This window comes from Salvelinus alpinus, chromosome 24 (genome assembly GCF_045679555.1).
Source record: "Salvelinus alpinus chromosome 24, SLU_Salpinus.1, whole genome shotgun sequence".
Classification (NCBI taxonomy): Eukaryota; Metazoa; Chordata; class Actinopteri; order Salmoniformes; family Salmonidae; genus Salvelinus; species Salvelinus alpinus.
In genome coordinates this window covers 30,339,253-30,358,846 of record NC_092109.1, presented here as the reverse complement: position 1 = coordinate 30,358,846, position 19,594 = coordinate 30,339,253, and the positions used below count along the sequence as shown (strand labels likewise).

The window sequence follows — 19,594 nt, the reverse complement described above, 5'->3', positions numbered from 1 at the left end:
TGCGTGCATATTGCGCAAGAGACAGAGGGTAGAAGTTAGAAGCTCATTATGCATAACCCATCATTAATTAGCTGAAAGAGGTAGGCTAGGACAAATACAGTATATCAATCTTTAACAGGATGATCTATTTTGGATGCAATTTGAATGGAATTGATGGAGAGAGAGACTGCTCACACATGCTCTGATTTAAAGCATCCATATTCGAGTGATAGGCTGTTTTAAAAGTCTGCAGCTGCAATTAAATATGGTGAACCCCGAAAGCCAGAAGGAGATTTGTAAATTAGACACGCATTTGGACCTTACAGTAGCATAGGCTATGCTGCAGCCAATGTAGGTCTACCTGTCACAAGAAATAAAGTCACCATGGTGAGATGCTAGGTCTACCTGTCACAAGAAATAAAGTCACCATGGTGAGATGCTAGGTCTACCTGTCACAAGAAATAAAGTCACCATGGTGAGATGCTAGGTCTACCTGTCACAAGAAATAAAGTCACCATGGTGAGATGCTAGGTCTACCTGTCACAAGAAATAAAGTCACCATGGTGAGATGCTAGGTCTACCTGTCACAATAAATAAAGTCACCATGGTGAGATGCTAGGTCTACCTGTCACAAGAAATAAAGTCACCATGGTGAGATGCTAGGTCTACCTGTCACAAGAAATAAAGTCACCATGGTGAGAGAGGTCTACATGCATTGTGAAGTGCTCCATACTGAGATGAGCTGTCCCACCCTGAGCGTTGATTCATCATGCAGAGGCCATAGAGAAGCAAGATTTAGACATTGCATGTAATTTAACAGTTCCATTTCACGCCATGCTGTTCATATAAATAACTTATTATAATTGACCGGTTTCTCGACATTATTTATCCCGGGAAAAGGGTATGGTTTTGGGCTGTGAATCTCGGTAAGTCTCAGTAACCATGTTTCTGCAATTCAACCCTAGTTACCACCCCTCAGTGGCAGTCCTGTACTGTCATCCCCTTACCAGTTACTACCCCTCAGCGACAGTCCTCTTTTGTCAACACCTCACCAGTTACCTCAACGTGATCAAGACAAAGGAGCTGATCGTGGACTACAGGAAAAGGAAGGCCGAGCACACCCCCATTCACATCGACGGGGCTATAATGGAGGGGGTTGAGAGCTTCCACATTACCAACAAACTATCATGGTCCAAACACAGGGCACGACAATGCCTATTCTCCCTCAGGAGACTGAAAAGATTTGGCATGGGTCCTTAGATCCTCAAAAGGTTCTACAGCTGCACCATCGAGAGCATCCTGACTGGTTGCATCACTGCCTGGTATGGCAACTGCTCGGCCTCTGACCGCACGGCACTACAGAGGGTAGTGCGTACGGCCCAGTACACCACCGGGGCCAAGCTTCCTGCCATCCAGGACCTCTATACCTATGTCAGAGGAAGGCCCTAAAAATGTTGGGAATTTTTTAGGATGGCCCTAAAAATCCAGCCACCCTAGTCATAGACTGTTCTCTCTGCTACCGCACGGCAAGCGGTACAGGAGCACCAAGTCTAGGTCCAAGAGGCTTCTAAACAGCTTCTACCCCCAAGCTATAAGACTCCTCAACATCTAATCAAATGGCTTTTACAGACTATTTGCATTGCCCTCACCCCCCATTTACGCTGCTGCTAACCGGTGCCCCCGCACATTGAGTCTGTACCGGTACCCCCTGTATAAAGCCTCGCTATTGTTATTTTACTACTGCTCTTTAATTATTTGTTACTTTTATTAATTTGTAGGTATTTTCTTAAAACTGCATTGTTGGTTAAGGGCTTGTAAGTAAGCATTTCACTGTAAGGTGTTGTTGTATTCGGCGCATGTGACAAATAAAATTAGATTTGATTTGGAACCTCTGCCTTCTCCACTGTAATCTCTGTCTTCTCCACTGTAACCTCTGTCTGCTCCTCTGTAAACTCTCCCGTCTCCACTGTAACCTCTGTCTTCGCCACTGTAAGTTCTGCCTTCTCCACTGTAAACTCTCCCATCTCCACTGTAACCTCTGTCTTCGCCACTGTAAGTTCTGCCTTCTCCACTGTAAACTCTCCCGTCTCCACTGTAACCTCTGTCTTCGCCACTGTAAATTCTGCCTTCTCCACTGTAAACTCTCCCGTCTCCACTGTAACCTCTGTCTTCTCCACTGTAACCTCTGTCTTCTCCACTGTAACCTCTGTCTTCTCCACTGTAACCTCTGTCTTCTCCACTGTAACCTCCCCCATCTCAACTGTAACCTCTGTCTTCTCCACTGTTCATATTAAATATCAATCAATCAATCAATCAAATTTATTTATAAAGCCCTTCTTACATCAGCTGATATCTCAAAGTACTGTACAGAAACCCAGCCTAAAACCCCAAACAGCAAGCAATGCAGGTGTAGAAGCACGGTGGCTAGGAAAAACTCCCTAGAAAGGCCAGAACCTAGGAAGAAACCTAGAGAGGAACCAGGCTATGAGGGGTGGCCAGTCCTCTTCTGGCTGTGCCGGGTGGAGATTATAACAGAACATGGCCAAGATGTTCAAATGTTCATAGATGACCAGCAGGGTCAAATAATAATAATCCTAGTGGTTTTCTAGGGTGCAACAGGTCAGCACCTCAGGAATATATGTCAGTTGGCTTTTCATAGCCAATCATTCAGAGTATCTCTACCGCTCCTGCTGTCTCTAGAGAGTTGAAAACAGCAGGTCTGGGACAGGTGACACGTGCAGTGAACAGGTCAGAGTTCCATAGCCGCAGGCAGAACAGTTGAAACTGGAGCAGCAGCATGGCCAGGTGGACTGGGGACAGCAAGGAGTCATCAGGCCAGGTAGTCCTGAGGCATGGTTCTAGGGCTCAGCTCCTCAGAGAGAGAGAGAGAGAGAAAGAGAGAGAGAGAGCAAATTAGAGAGAGCATACTTAAATTCACACAGGACACCGGATAAGACAGGAGAAATACTCCAGATATAACAGACTGACCCTAGCCCCCCGACACATAAACTACTGCAGCATAAATACTGAAGGCTGAGACAGGAGGGGTTGGGAGACACTGTGTCCCCGTCCGACGATACCCCCGGACAGGGCCAAACAGGCAGGATATAACCCCACCCACTTTGCCATAGCACAGCCCCCACACCACTAGAGGGATATATTCAACCACCAACTTACCATTCTGAGACAAGGCAGAGTATAGCCCACAAAGATCTCTGCCACGGCACAACCCAAAGAGGAAGATCACGTCAGTGACTCAACCCACTCAAGTGACGCACCCCTCCTACGGACGGCATGGAAGAGCACCAGTAAGCCAGTGACTCAGCCCCTGTAATAGTGTTAGAGGCAGAGAATCCCAGTGGAGAGAGGGGAACCGGCCAGGCAGAGACAGAAAGGACGGTTCGTTACTCCAGTGCCTTTCCGTTCACCTTCACACTCCTAAGCCAGACTACACTCAATCATAGGACCTACTGAAGAGATGAGTCTTGAGTAAAGACTTAAAGGTTGAGACCAAGTCTGCATCTCTCACATGGATAGGCAGACCATTCCGTAAAAATGGAGCTCTATAGAAGAAAGCCCTGCCTCCAGCTGTTTGCTTAGAAATTCTAGGGACAGTAAGGAGGCCTGCGTCTTGTGACCATAGCATACGTGTAGGTATGTACGGCAGGACCAAATCGGAAAGATAGGTAGGAGCAAGTCCATGTAATGCTTTGTAGGTAAGCAGTAAAACCTTGAAATCAGCCCTTGCCTTAACAGGAAGCCAGTGTAGAAAGGCAAGCACTGGAGTAATATGATAAAAAAAAATTGTTCTAGTCAGGATTCTAGCAGCCGTATTTAGCACTAACTGATGTTTATTTAGTGCTTTATCCGGGTAGCCGGAAAGTAGAGCATTGCAGTAGTCTAACCTAGAAGTAACAAAAGCATGGATACATTTTTCTGCATCAATTTTGGACAGAAAATGTCAGATTTTTGCAATGTTACGCAGATGGAAAAAGCTGTCCTTGAAACAATCTTGATATGTTCGTCAAAAGAGAGATCAGGGTCCAGAGTAACGCAGAGGTCCTTCACAGTTTTATTTGAGACGACTGTACAACCATCAAGATTAATTGTCAGATTCAACAGAAGATCTCTTTGTTTCTTGGGACCTAAAACAAGCATCTCTGTTTTGTCCGAGTTTAAAAGTAGAAAGTTTGCAGCCATCCACTTCCTTATGTCTGAAACACAGGCTTCCAGGGAGGGCAATTTTGGGGCTTCACCATGTTTCATCAAAATGTACAGCTGTGAGTCGTCCGCATAGCAGTGAAAGTTAACATTATGTTTCCGAATGACACCACCAAGAGGTAAAATATATGGTGAAAACAATAGTGGTCCTAAAACGGAGCCTTGAGGAACACCGGAATGTACAGTTGATTTGTCGGAGGACAAACCATCCACAGAGACAAACTGATATCTTTCCCACAGATAAGATCTAAACCAGGCCAAAACTTGTCTGTGTAGACCAATTTGGGTTTCCAATCTCTCCAAAAGAATGTGGTGATCGATGGTATCAAAAGCAGCACTAAGGTCTAGGAGCACAAGGACAGATGCAGAGCCTCAGTCTGACGCCATTAAAAGGTAATTTGCCACCTTCACAAGTGTAGTCTCAGTGCTATGATGGGGTCTAAAACCAGACTGAAGCATTTTATATACATTGTTTGTCTTCAGGAAGGCAGTGAGTGGCCGTGCAACAGCTTTTTCTAAAATCTTTGAGAGGAATGGGAGATTCAATATAGACCGATAGTTTTGGTACACATCCAGTGGATAGAGAGCCGTTTATATTATTAAGCAGCTCTTTCAGTAGTTTAGTTGGAATAGGGTCCAGTATGCAGCTTGAAGGATTAGAGGCCATGATTATTTTCATCAATGTGTCAAGAGATATAGTACTAAAAACTTGGTTCAGAGATCAAGGCTGTTGTGGTTATTTTAAAGATCTTAATTGGGAGAAATGTGTCTGTGTCTCCACTCTCTACAGTGTCTGCAGGCTCTGGACTTCCTGCACTCCAACCAGGTGATCCACAGAGACATCAAGAGTGACAACATCCTGCTGGGCATGGACGGCTCGGTCAAGCTCAGTAAGTCACCTCACCAGTAGGGGACAGGCAGGGACCAGGGTGGAATGATGCAGTCAATGGTATGTTGGTGGAGAGAGTCATGTGGAAATGGATGGGATTGGGGGAAAGAGTCATGTGGAAATGAGTGGAGTTGAAACCAATGTCTGACGTGTTTCTCTCTCCCTGCAGCCGACTTTGGGTTCTGTGCCCAGATCACCCCAGAGCAGAACAAGCGAAGCACCATGGTGGGCACGCCCTATTGGATGGCACCCGAGGTCGTGACCCGTAAGGCCTACGGGCCCAAGGTGGACATCTGGTCCCTGGGTATCATGGCTATAGAGATGGTGGAGGGAGAACCTCCCTACCTGAATGAGAACCCTCTCAGGGTAAGACTGAAACACACCATCTACACTACACACACATCCAGGGATATACTATTTGATCAGTAACTGATTGGCCCTCTCCACCCCTCTTTCCATCCCCTCAGGCGCTGTACCTAATCGCCACCAACGGGACTCCAGAGCTGCAGAACCCTGAGCGCCTGACCTCCGTGTTCAGAGACTTCCTCAACCGCTGCCTGGAGATGGACGTGGACCGCAGAGGCTCAGCCAAGGAGCTCCTCCAGGTACACAACAACCCCACCCTGACCACCAAAACATAACCTATGTAAACCTGACCACTCTAACATAACCCAAAGCTGACCACTAACATGAACCTAACCTAAAACTGATTACTCTAACATAACCCTAACCTAAACCCGACTACTCTAACATAACCCAAAGCTGACCACTAACATGAACCTAACCTAAAACTGATTACTCTAACATAACCCTAACCTAAACCTGACCACTCTAACATAACCCTAACCTAAACCTGACCACTCTAACATAACCCAAAGCTGACCAGTAACATGAACCTAACCTAAAACTGATTACTCTAACATAACCCTAACCTAAACCTGACCACTCTAACATAACCCTAACCTAAACCTGACCACTCTAACATAACCCTAACCTAAACCCGACTACTCTAACATAACCCTAACCTAAACCTGACCACTCTAACATAACCCTAACCTAAACCTGACCACTCTAACATAACATAACCCTAACCTAAACCTGACCACTCTAACATAACCCTAACCTAAACCTGACCACTCTAACATAACCCTAACCTAAACCTGACCACTCTAACATAACCCTAACCTAAACCTGACCACTCTAACATAACCCTAACCTAAACCTGACAACTCTAACATAAGCCTAACCTAAACCTGACAACTCTAACATGAGCCTAACCTAAACCTGACCACTCTAACATAACCCTAACCTAAACCTGACAACTCTAACATACGCCTAACCTAAACCTGACCACTCTAACATAACCCTAACCTAAACCTGACCACTCTAACATAACCCTAACCTAAACCTGACAACTCTAACATAACCCTAACCTAAACCTGACAACTCTAACATAAGCCTAACCTAATGTAGCATGTGTAAAAGACACACCTGAAACTAGATTCCCTATATACTGGTCTTGATGAGAATAAAAAAATATGTTGGAGGAGGTTCTCTTCTGCACTGTTCAACCAATCCAGTAACTGTGGAGGAGGAGTTAAGATGTAGGGTCTCCTTGTTAACGTCCAAAAGAGGAAGTTGCGTCACAAGCTCTCTTTCCATTTCCACTGAAAACCAGAACATCCAGTTGTTGGGGATTCGGCAGAGGCTAACATAACCCAAACCTGACCACTCTAACATAACCCAAACCTGACCACTCTAACATAACCCAACCCTGACCACTCTAACATAACCCAACCCTGACCACTCTAACATAACCCAACCCTGACCACTCTAACATAACCCAACCCTGACCACTCTAACACCCTACACTAACCCTGACCACTCTAACATAACCCAACCCTGACCACTCTAACATAACCCAACCCTGACCACTCTAACATAACCTAAACCTGACCACTCTAACATAACCCTAACCTAAACCTGACCACTCTAACATAACCCTAACCTAAACCTGACCACTCTAACATAACCCTAACCTAAACCTGACCACTCTAACATAACCCTAACCTAAACCTGACGACTCTAACATAACCCTAACCTAAACCTGACGACTCTAACATAACCCTAACCTAAACCTGACCACTCTAACATAACCCTAACCTAAACCTGACCACTCTAACATAACCCTAACCTAAACCTGACGACTCTAACATAACCCTAACCTAAACCTGACCACTCTAACATAACCCTAACCTAAACCTGACGACTCTAACATAACCCTAACCTAAACCTGACCACTCTAACATAACCCTAACCTAAATCTGACCACTCTAACATAACCCTAACCTAAACCTGACCACTCTAACATAACCCTAACCTAAATCTGACCACTCTAACATAACCCTAACCTAAATCTGACCACTCTAGCATAACCCTAACCTAAATCTGACCACTCTAACATAACCCTAACCTAAATCTGACCACTCTAACATAACCCTAACCTAAATCTGACCACTCTAACATAACCCTAACCTAAACCTGACCACTCTAACATAACCCAACCCTGACCACTCTAACATAACCCTAACCTAAATCTGACCACTCTAACATAACCCTAACCTAAACCTGACCACTCTAACATAACCCTAACCTAAATCTGACCACTCTAACATAACCCTAACCTAAACCTGACCACTATAACATAACCCTAACCTAAACCTGACCACTCTAACATAACCCAACCCTGACCACTCTAACATAACCCTAACCTAAACCTGACCACTCTAACATAACCCAACCCTGACCACTCTAACATAACCCTAACTTAAACCTGACCACTCTAACATAACCCTAACCTAAACCTGACGACTCTAACATAACCCTAACCTAAACCTTTCCACTCTAACATAACCCAACCCTGACCACTCTAACATAACCCTAACCTAAACCTGACCACTCTAACATAACCCAACCCTGACCACTCTAACATAACCCTAACCTAAACCTGACCACTCTAACATAACCCTAACCTAAATCTGACCACTCTAACATAACCCTAACCTAAACCTGACCACTCTAACATAACCCTAACCTAAATCTGACCACTCTAACATAACCCTAACCTAAATCTGACAACCCTAACCTAAACCTGACGACTCTAACGTAACCCTAACCTAAACCTGACCATTCTAACATAACCCAAACCTAAACCTGACCACTCTAACATAACCCTAACCTAAACCTGACCACTCTAACATAACCCTAACCTAAACCTGACGACTCTAACATAACCCTAACCTAAACCTGACGACTCTAACATAACCCTAACCTAAACCTGACCACTCTAACATAACCCTAACCTAAACCTGACCACTCTAACATAACCCTAACCTAAACCTGACCACTCTAACATAACCCTAACCTAAACCTGACGGCTCTAACATAACCCTAACCTAAACCTGACGACTCTAACATAACCCTAACCTAAACCTGACCACTCTAACATAACCCTAACCTAAACCTGACGACTCTAACATAACCCTAACCTAAACCTGACGACTCTAACATAACCCTAACCTAAACCTGACGACTCTAACATAACCCTAACCTAAACCTGACCACTCTAACATAACCCTAACCTAAACCTGACGACTCTAACATAACCCTAACCTAAACCTGACCACTCTAACATAACCCTAACCTAAACCTGACGACTCTAACATAACCCTAACCTAAACCTGACGACTCTAATATAACCCTAACCTAAACCTGACCACTCTAACATAACCCTAACCTAAACCTGACGACTCTAACATAACCCTAACCTAAACCTGACCACTCTAACATAACCCTAACCTAAACCTGACGACTCTAACATAACCCTAACCTAAACCTGACCACTCTAACATAACCCTAACCTAAACCTGACCACTCTAACATAACCCTAACCTAAACCTGACAACTCTAACATAAGCCTAACCTAAACCTGACAACTCTAACATGAGCCTAACCTAAACCTGACCACTCTAACATAACCCTAACCTAAACCTGACAACTCTAACATACGCCTAACCTAAACCTGACCACTCTAACATAACCCTAACCTAAACCTGACCACTCTAACATAACCCTAACCTAAACCTGACAACTCTAACATAAGCCTAACCTAATGTAGCATGTGTAAAAGACACACCTGAAACTAGATTCCCTATATACTGGTCTTGATGAGAATAAAAAAATATGTTGGAGGAGGTTCTCTTCTGCACTGTTCAACCAATCCAGTAACTGTGGAGGAGGAGTTAAGATGTAGGGTCTCCTTGTTAACGTCCAAAAGAGGAAGTTGCGTCACAAGCTCTCTTTCCATTTCCACTGAAAACCAGAACATCCAGTTGTTGGGGATTCGGCAGAGGCTAACATAACCCAAACCTGACCACTCTAACATAACCCAAACCTGACCACTCTAACATAACCCAACCCTGACCACTCTAACATAACCCAACCCTGACCACTCTAACATAACCCAACCCTGACCACTCTAACATAACCCAACCCTGACCACTCTAACATAACCTAAACCTGACCACTCTAACATAACCCTAACCTAAACCTGACCACTCTAACATAACCCTAACCTAAACCTGACCACTCTAACATAACCCTAACCTAAACCTGACCACTCTAACATAACCCTAACCTAAACCTGACGACTCTAACATAACCCTAACCTAAACCTGACGACTCTAACATAACCCTAACCTAAACCTGACCACTCTAACATAACCCTAACCTAAACCTGACCACTCTAACATAACCCTAACCTAAACCTGACGACTCTAACATAACCCTAACCTAAACCTGACCACTCTAACATAACCCTAACCTAAACCTGACGACTCTAACATAACCCTAACCTAAACCTGACCACTCTAACATAACCCTAACCTAAATCTGACCACTCTAACATAACCCTAACCTAAACCTGACCACTCTAACATAACCCTAACCTAAATCTGACCACTCTAGCATAACCCTAACCTAAATCTGACCACTCTAACATAACCCTAACCTAAATCTGACCACTCTAACATAACCCTAACCTAAATCTGACCACTCTAACATAACCCTAACCTAAACCTGACCACTCTAACATAACCCAACCCTGACCACTCTAACATAACCCTAACCTAAATCTGACCACTCTAACATAACCCTAACCTAAACCTGACCACTCTAACATAACCCTAACCTAAATCTGACCACTCTAACATAACCCTAACCTAAACCTGACCACTATAACATAACCCTAACCTAAACCTGACCACTCTAACATAACCCAACCCTGACCACTCTAACATAACCCTAACCTAAACCTGACCACTCTAACATAACCCAACCCTGACCACTCTAACATAACCCTAACTTAAACCTGACCACTCTAACATAACCCTAACCTAAACCTGACGACTCTAACATAACCCTAACCTAAACCTTTCCACTCTAACATAACCCAACCCTGACCACTCTAACATAACCCTAACCTAAACCTGACCACTCTAACATAACCCAACCCTGACCACTCTAACATAACCCTAACCTAAACCTGACCACTCTAACATAACCCTAACCTAAATCTGACCACTCTAACATAACCCTAACCTAAACCTGACCACTCTAACATAACCCTAACCTAAATCTGACCACTCTAACATAACCCTAACCTAAATCTGACAACCCTAACCTAAACCTGACGACTCTAACGTAACCCTAACCTAAACCTGACCATTCTAACATAACCCAAACCTAAACCTGACCACTCTAACATAACCCTAACCTAAACCTGACCACTCTAACATAACCCTAACCTAAACCTGACGACTCTAACATAACCCTAACCTAAACCTGACGACTCTAACATAACCCTAACCTAAACCTGACCACTCTAACATAACCCTAACCTAAACCTGACCACTCTAACATAACCCTAACCTAAACCTGACCACTCTAACATAACCCTAACCTAAACCTGACGGCTCTAACATAACCCTAACCTAAACCTGACGACTCTAACATAACCCTAACCTAAACCTGACCACTCTAACATAACCCTAACCTAAACCTGACGACTCTAACATAACCCTAACCTAAACCTGACGACTCTAACATAACCCTAACCTAAACCTGACGACTCTAACATAACCCTAACCTAAACCTGACCACTCTAACATAACCCTAACCTAAACCTGACGACTCTAACATAACCCTAACCTAAACCTGACCACTCTAACATAACCCTAACCTAAACCTGACGACTCTAACATAACCCTAACCTAAACCTGACGACTCTAATATAACCCTAACCTAAACCTGACCACTCTAACATAACCCTAACCTAAACCTGACGACTCTAACATAACCCTAACCTAAACCTGACCACTCTAACATAACCCTAACCTAAACCTGACGACTCTAACATAACCCTAACCTAAACCTGACCACTCTAACATAACCCTAACCTAAACCTGACCACTCTAACATAACCCTAACCTAAACCTGACAACTCTAACATAAGCCTAACCTAAACCTGACAACTCTAACATGAGCCTAACCTAAACCTGACCACTCTAACATAACCCTAACCTAAACCTGACAACTCTAACATACGCCTAACCTAAACCTGACCACTCTAACATAACCCTAACCTAAACCTGACCACTCTAACATAACCCTAACCTAAACCTGACAACTCTAACATAAGCCTAACCTAATGTAGCATGTGTAAAAGACACACCTGAAACTAGATTCCCTATATACTGGTCTTGATGAGAATAAAAAAATATGTTGGAGGAGGTTCTCTTCTGCACTGTTCAACCAATCCAGTAACTGTGGAGGAGGAGTTAAGATGTAGGGTCTCCTTGTTAACGTCCAAAAGAGGAAGTTGCGTCACAAGCTCTCTTTCCATTTCCACTGAAAACCAGAACATCCAGTTGTTGGGGATTCGGCAGAGGCTAACATAACCCAAACCTGACCACTCTAACATAACCCAAACCTGACCACTCTAACATAACCCAACCCTGACCACTCTAACATAACCCAACCCTGACCACTCTAACATAACCCAACCCTGACCACTCTAACATAACCCAACCCTGACCACTCTAACATAACCCAACCCTGACCACTCTAACACCCTAACCCTAACCCTGACCACTCTAACATAACCCAACCCTGACCACTCTAACATAACCCAACCCTGACCACTCTAACATAACCTAAACCTGACCACTCTAACATAACCCTAACCTAAACCTGACCACTCTAACATAACCCTAACCTAAACCTGACCACTCTAACATAACCCTAACCTAAACCTGACCACTCTAACATAACCCTAACCTAAACCTGACGACTCTAACATAACCCTAACCTAAACCTGACGACTCTAACATAACCCTAACCTAAACCTGACCACTCTAACATAACCCTAACCTAAACCTGACCACTCTAACATAACCCTAACCTAAACCTGACGACTCTAACATAACCCTAACCTAAACCTGACCACTCTAACATAACCCTAACCTAAATCTGACCACTCTAACATAACCCTAACCTAAACCTGACCACTCTAACATAACCCTAACCTAAATCTGACCACTCTAACATAACCCTAACCTAAATCTGACCACTCTAGCATAACCCTAACCTAAATCTGACCACTCTAACATAACCCTAACCTAAATCTGACCACTCTAACATAACCCTAACCTAAATCTGACCACTCTAACATAACCCTAACCTAAACCTGACCACTCTAACATAACCCAACCCTGACCACTCTAACATAACCCTAACCTAAATCTGACCACTCTAACATAACCCTAACCTAAACCTGACCACTCTAACATAACCCTAACCTAAATCTGACCACTCTAACATAACCCTAACCTAAACCTGACCACTCTAACATAACCCTAACCTAAACCTGACCACTCTAACATAACCCAACCCTGACCACTCTAACATAACCCTAACCTAAACCTGACCACTCTAACATAACCCAACCCTGACCACTCTAACATAACCCTAACTTAAACCTGACCACTCTAACATAACCCTAACCTAAACCTGACGACTCTAACATAACCCTAACCTAAACCTGACCACTCTAACATAACCCAACCCTGACCACTCTAACATAACCCTAACCTAAACCTGACCACTCTAACATAACCCAACCCTGACCACTCTAACATAACCCTAACCTAAACCTGACCACTCTAACATAACCCTAACCTAAATCTGACCACTCTAACATAACCCTAACCTAAACCTGACCACTCTAACATAACCCTAACCTAAATCTGACCACTCTAACATAACCCTAACCTAAATCTGACAACTCTAACATAACCCTAACCTAAACCTGACGACTCTAACATAACCCTAACCTAAACCTGACCATTCTAACATAACCCAAACCTAAACCTGACCACTCTAACATAACCCTAACCTAAACCTGACCACTCTAACATAACCCTAACCTAAACCTGACGACTCTAACATAACCCTAACCTAAACCTGACGACTCTAACATAACCCTAACCTAAACCTGACCACTCTAACATAACCCTAACCTAAACCTGACCACTCTAACATAACCCTAACCTAAACCTGACCACTCTAACATAACCCTAACCTAAACCTGACGGCTCTAACATAACCCTAACCTAAACCTGACGACTCTAACATAACCCTAACCTAAACCTGACCACTCTAACATAACCCTAACCTAAACCTGACGACTCTAACATAACCCTAACCTAAACCTGACGACTCTAACATAACCCTAACCTAAACCTGACGACTCTAACATAACCCTAACCTAAACCTGACCACTCTAACATAACCCTAACCTAAACCTGACGACTCTAACATAACCCTAACCTAAACCTGACCACTCTAACATAACCCTAACCTAAACCTGACGACTCTAACATAACCCTAACCTAAACCTGACGACTCTAACATAACCCTAACCTAAACCTGACCACTCTAACATAACCCTAACCTAAACCTGACGACTCTAACATAACCCTAACCTAAACCTGACGACTCTAACATAACCCTAACCTAAATCTGACCACTCTAACATAACCCTAACCTAAATCTGACCACTCTAACATAACCCTAACCTAAACCTGACGACTCTAACATAACCCAACCCTGACCACTCTAACATAACCCTAACCTAAACCTGACGACTCTAACATAACCCAACCCTGACCACTCTAACATAACCCTAACCTAAACCTGACCACTCTAACATAACCCTAACCTAAACCTGACGACTCTAACATAACCCAACCCTGACCACTCTAACATAACCCTAACCTAAACCTGACGACTCTAACATAACCCAACCCTGACCACTCTAACATAACCCTAACCTAAACCTGACCACTCTAACATAACCCAACCCTGACCACTCTAACATAACCCTAACCTAAACCTGACCACTCTAACATAACCCAACCCTGACCACTCTAACATAACCCTAACCTAAACCTGACCACTCTAACATAACCCAACCCTGACCACTCTAACATAACCCTAACCTAAACCTGACCACTCTAACATAACCCAACCCTGACCACTCTAACATAACCCTAACCTAAACCTGACCACTCTAACATAACCCAACCCTGACCACTCTAACATAACCCTAACCTAAACCTGACGACTCTAACATAACCCAACCCTGACCACTCTAACATAACCCTAACCTAAACCTGACGACTCTAACATAACCCAACCCTGACCACTCTAACATAACCCTAACCTAAACCTGACCACTCTAACATAACCCAACCCTGACCACTCTAACATAACCCTAACCTAAACCTGACCACTCTAACATAACCCAACCCTGACCACTCTAACATAACCCTAACCTAAACCTGACCACTCTAACATAACCTAAATCTGACCACTCTAACATAACCCTAACCTAAACCTGACCACTCTAACATAACCCAACCCTGACCACTCTAACATAACCCTAACCTAAACCTGACCACTCTAACATAACCCTAACCTAAACCTGACCACTGTAACATAACCCAACCCTGACCACTCTAACATAACCCTAACCTAAAACGGACGACTCTAACATAACCCTAACCTAAACCTGACCACTCTAACATAACCCTAACCCAAACCTGACCACTCTAACATAACCCAACCCTGACCACTCTAACATAACCCAACCCTGACCACTCTAACATAACCCAACCCTGACCACTCTAACATAACCCAACCCTGACCACTCTAACATAACCCAACCCTGACCACTCTAACACCCTAACCCTAACCCTGACCACTCTAACATAACCCAACCCTGACCACTCTAACATAACCCAACCCTGACCACTCTAACATAACCTAAACCTGACCACTCTAACATAACCCTAACCTAAACCTGACCACTCTAACATAACCCTAACCTAAACCTGACCACTCTAACATAACCCTAACCTAAACCTGACCACTCTAACATAACCCTAACCTAAACCTGACGACTCTAACATAACCCTAACCTAAACCTGACGACTCTAACATAACCCTAACCTAAACCTGACCACTCTAACATAACCCTAACCTAAACCTGACCACTCTAACATAACCCTAACCTAAACCTGACGACTCTAACACAACCCTAACCTAAACGTGACCACTCTAACATAACCCTAACCTAAACCTGACGACTCTAACATAACCCTAACCTAAACCTGACCACTCTAACATAACCCTAACCTAAATCTGACCACTCTAACATAACCCTAACCTAAACCTGACCACTCTAACATAACCCTAACCTAAATCTGACCACTCTAACATAACCCTAACCTAAATCTGACCACTCTAGCATAACCCTAACCTAAATCTGACCACTCTAACATAACCCTAACCTAAATCTGACCACTCTAACATAACCCTAACCTAAATCTGACCACTCTAACATAACCCAACCCTGACCACTCTAACATAACCCTAACCTAAACCTGACCACTCTAACATAACCCAACCCTGACCACTCTAACATAACCCTAACCTAAACCTGACCACTCTAACATAACCCAACCCTGACCACTCTAACATAACCCTAACCTAAACCTGACCACTCTAACATAACCCAACCCTGACCACTCTAACATAACCCTAACCTAAACCTGACCACTCTAACATAACCCTAACCTAAACCTGACCACTCTAACATAACCCTAACCTAAACCTGACCACTCTAACATAACCCAACCCTGACCACTCTAACATAACCCTAACCTAAACCTGACCACTCTAACATAACCCTAACCTAAACCTGACCACTGTAACATAACCCAACCCTGACCACTCTAACATAACCCTAACCTAAAACGGACGACTCTAACATAACCCTAACCTAAACCTGACCACTCTAACATAACCCTAACCCAAACCTGACCACTCTAACATAACCCAACCCTGACCACTCTAACATAACCCAACCCTGACCACTCTAACATAACCCAACCCTGACCACTCTAACATAACCCAACCCTGACCACTCTAACATAACCCAACCCTGACCACTCTAACATAACCCAACCCTGACCACTCTAACATAACCTAAACCTGACCACTCTAACATAACCCTAACCTAAACCTGACCACTCTAACATAACCCTAACCTAAACCTGACCACTCTAACATAACCCTAACCTAAACCTGACCACTCTAACATAACCCTAACCTAAACCTGACGACTCTAACATAACCCTAACCTAAACCTGACGACTCTAACATAACCCTAACCTAAACCTGACCACTCTAACATAACCCTAACCTAAACCTGACCACTCTAACATAACCCTAACCTAAACCTGACGACTCTAACATAACCCTAACCTAAACCTGACCACTCTAACATAACCCTAACCTAAACCTGACGACTCTAACATAACCCTAACCTAAACCTGACCACTCTAACATAACCCTAACCTAAATCTGACCACTCTAACATAACCCTAACCTAAACCTGACCACTCTAACATAACCCTAACCTAAATCTGACCACTCTAACATAACCCTAACCTAAATCTGACCACTCTAGCATAACCCTAACCTAAATCTGACCACTTTAACATAACCCTAACCTAAATCTGACCACTCTAACATAACCCTAACCTAAATCTGACCACTCTAACATAACCCTAACCTAAACCTGACCACTCTAACATAACCCAACCCTGACCACTCTAACATAACCCTAACCTAAATCTGACCACTCTAACATAACCCTAGCCTAAACCTGACCACTCTAACATAACCCTAACCTAAATCTGAACACTCTAACATAACCCTAACCTAAACCTGACCACTCTAACATAACCCTAACCTAAACCTGACCACTCTAACATAACCCAACCCTGACCACTCTAACATAACCCTAACCTAAACCTGACCACTCTAACATAACCCAACCCTGACCACTCTAACATAACCCTAACTTAAACCTGACCACTCTAACATAACCCTAACCTAAACCTGACGACTCTAACATAACCCTAACCTAAACCTGACCACTCTAACATAACCCAACCCTGACCACTCTAACATAACCCTAACCTAAACCTGACCACTCTAACATAACCCAACCCTGACCACTCTAACATAACCCTAACCTAAACCTGACCACTCTAACATAACCCTAACCTAAATCTGACCACTCTAACATAACCCTAACCTAAACCTGACCACTCTAACATAACCCTAACCTAAATCTGACCACTCTAACATAACCCTAACCTAAATCTGACAACTCTAACATAACCCTAACCTAAACTTGACGACTCTAACATAACCCTAACCTAAACCTGACCATTCTAACATAACCCAAACCTAAACCTGACCACTCTAACATAACCCTAACCTAAACCTGACCACTCTAACATAACCCTAACCTAAACCTGACGACTCTAACATAACCCTAACCTAAACCTGACGACTCTAACATAACCCTAACCTATACCTGACCACTCTAACATAACCCTAACCTAAACCTGACCACTCTAACATAACCCTAACCTAAACCTGACCACTCTAACATAACCCTAACCTAAACCTGACGGCTCTAACATAACCCTAACCTAAACCTGACGACTCTAACATAACCCTAACCTAAACCTGACCACTCTAACATAACCCTAACCTAAACCTGACGACTCTAACATAACCCTAACCTAAACCTGACGACTCTAACATAACCCTAACCTAAACCTGACGACTCTAACATAACCCTAACCTAAACCTGACCACTCTAACATAACCCTAACCTAAACCTGACCACTCTAACATAACCCTAACCTAAACCTGACGACTCTAACATAACCCTAACCTAAACCTGACCACTCTAACATAACCCTAACCTAAACCTGACGACTCTAACATAACCCTAACCTAAACCTGACGACTCTAACATAACCCTAACCTAAACCTGACCACTCTAACATAACCCTAACCTAAACCTGACGACTCTAACATAACCCTAACCTAAACCTGACGACTCTAACATAACCCTAACCTAAATCTGACCACTCTAACATAACCCTAACCTAAATCTGACCACTCTAACATAACCCTAACCTAAACCTGACGACTCTAACATAACCCAACCCTGACCACTCTAACATAACCCTAACCTAAACCTGACCACTCTAACATAACCCAACCCTGACCACTCTAACATAACACTAACCTAAACCTGACCACTCTAACATAACCCAACCCTGACCACTCTAACATAACCCTAACCTAAACCTGACCACTCTAACATAACCCAACCCTGACCACTCTAACATAACCCTAACCTAAACCTGACCACTCTAACATAACCCAACCCTGACCACTCTAACATAACCCTAACCTAAACCTGACGACTCTAACATAACCCAACCCTGACCACTCTAACATAACCCTAACCTAAACCTGACCACTCTAACATAACCCAACCCTGACCACTCTAACATAACCCTAACCTAAACCTGACCACTCTAACATAACCCAACCCTGACCACTCTAACATAACCCTAACCTAAACCTGACCACTCTAACATAACCCAACCCTGACCACTCTAACATAACCCTAACCTAAACCTGACCACTCTAACATAACCCAACCCTGACCACTCTAACATAACCCTAACCTAAACCTGACCACTCTAACATAACCCAACCCTGACCACTCTAACATAACCCTAACCTAAACCTGACCACTCTAACATAACCCAACCCTGACCACTCTAACATAACCCTAACCTAAACTTGACCACTCTAACATAACCCAACCCTGACCACTCTAACATAACCCTAACCTAAACCTGACCACTCTAACATAACCCAACCCTGACCACTCTAACATAACCCTAACCTAAACCTGACCACTCTAACATAACCCAACCCTGACCA

The 19,594-nt window shown here is 43.6% G+C and overlaps 1 protein-coding gene across 3 annotated transcripts in view; it reads left to right on the top strand.

Annotated features, from left to right (window-relative positions):
- The window catches only part of LOC139552599 (serine/threonine-protein kinase PAK 3-like), a 90,602-nt gene that overhangs the window by 66,748 nt on the left and 4,260 nt on the right, over positions 1-19,594 (top strand). For all 3 annotated transcript variants that reach the window (XM_071364475.1, XM_071364476.1, XM_071364477.1), the window contains 3 exons: positions 4,991-5,090; positions 5,259-5,455; positions 5,557-5,694. In XM_071364475.1, coding sequence (XP_071220576.1) covers positions 4,991-5,090; positions 5,259-5,455; positions 5,557-5,694 — 435 coding nt within the window. The remainder of the gene's footprint in view (positions 1-4,990; positions 5,091-5,258; positions 5,456-5,556; positions 5,695-19,594) is intronic.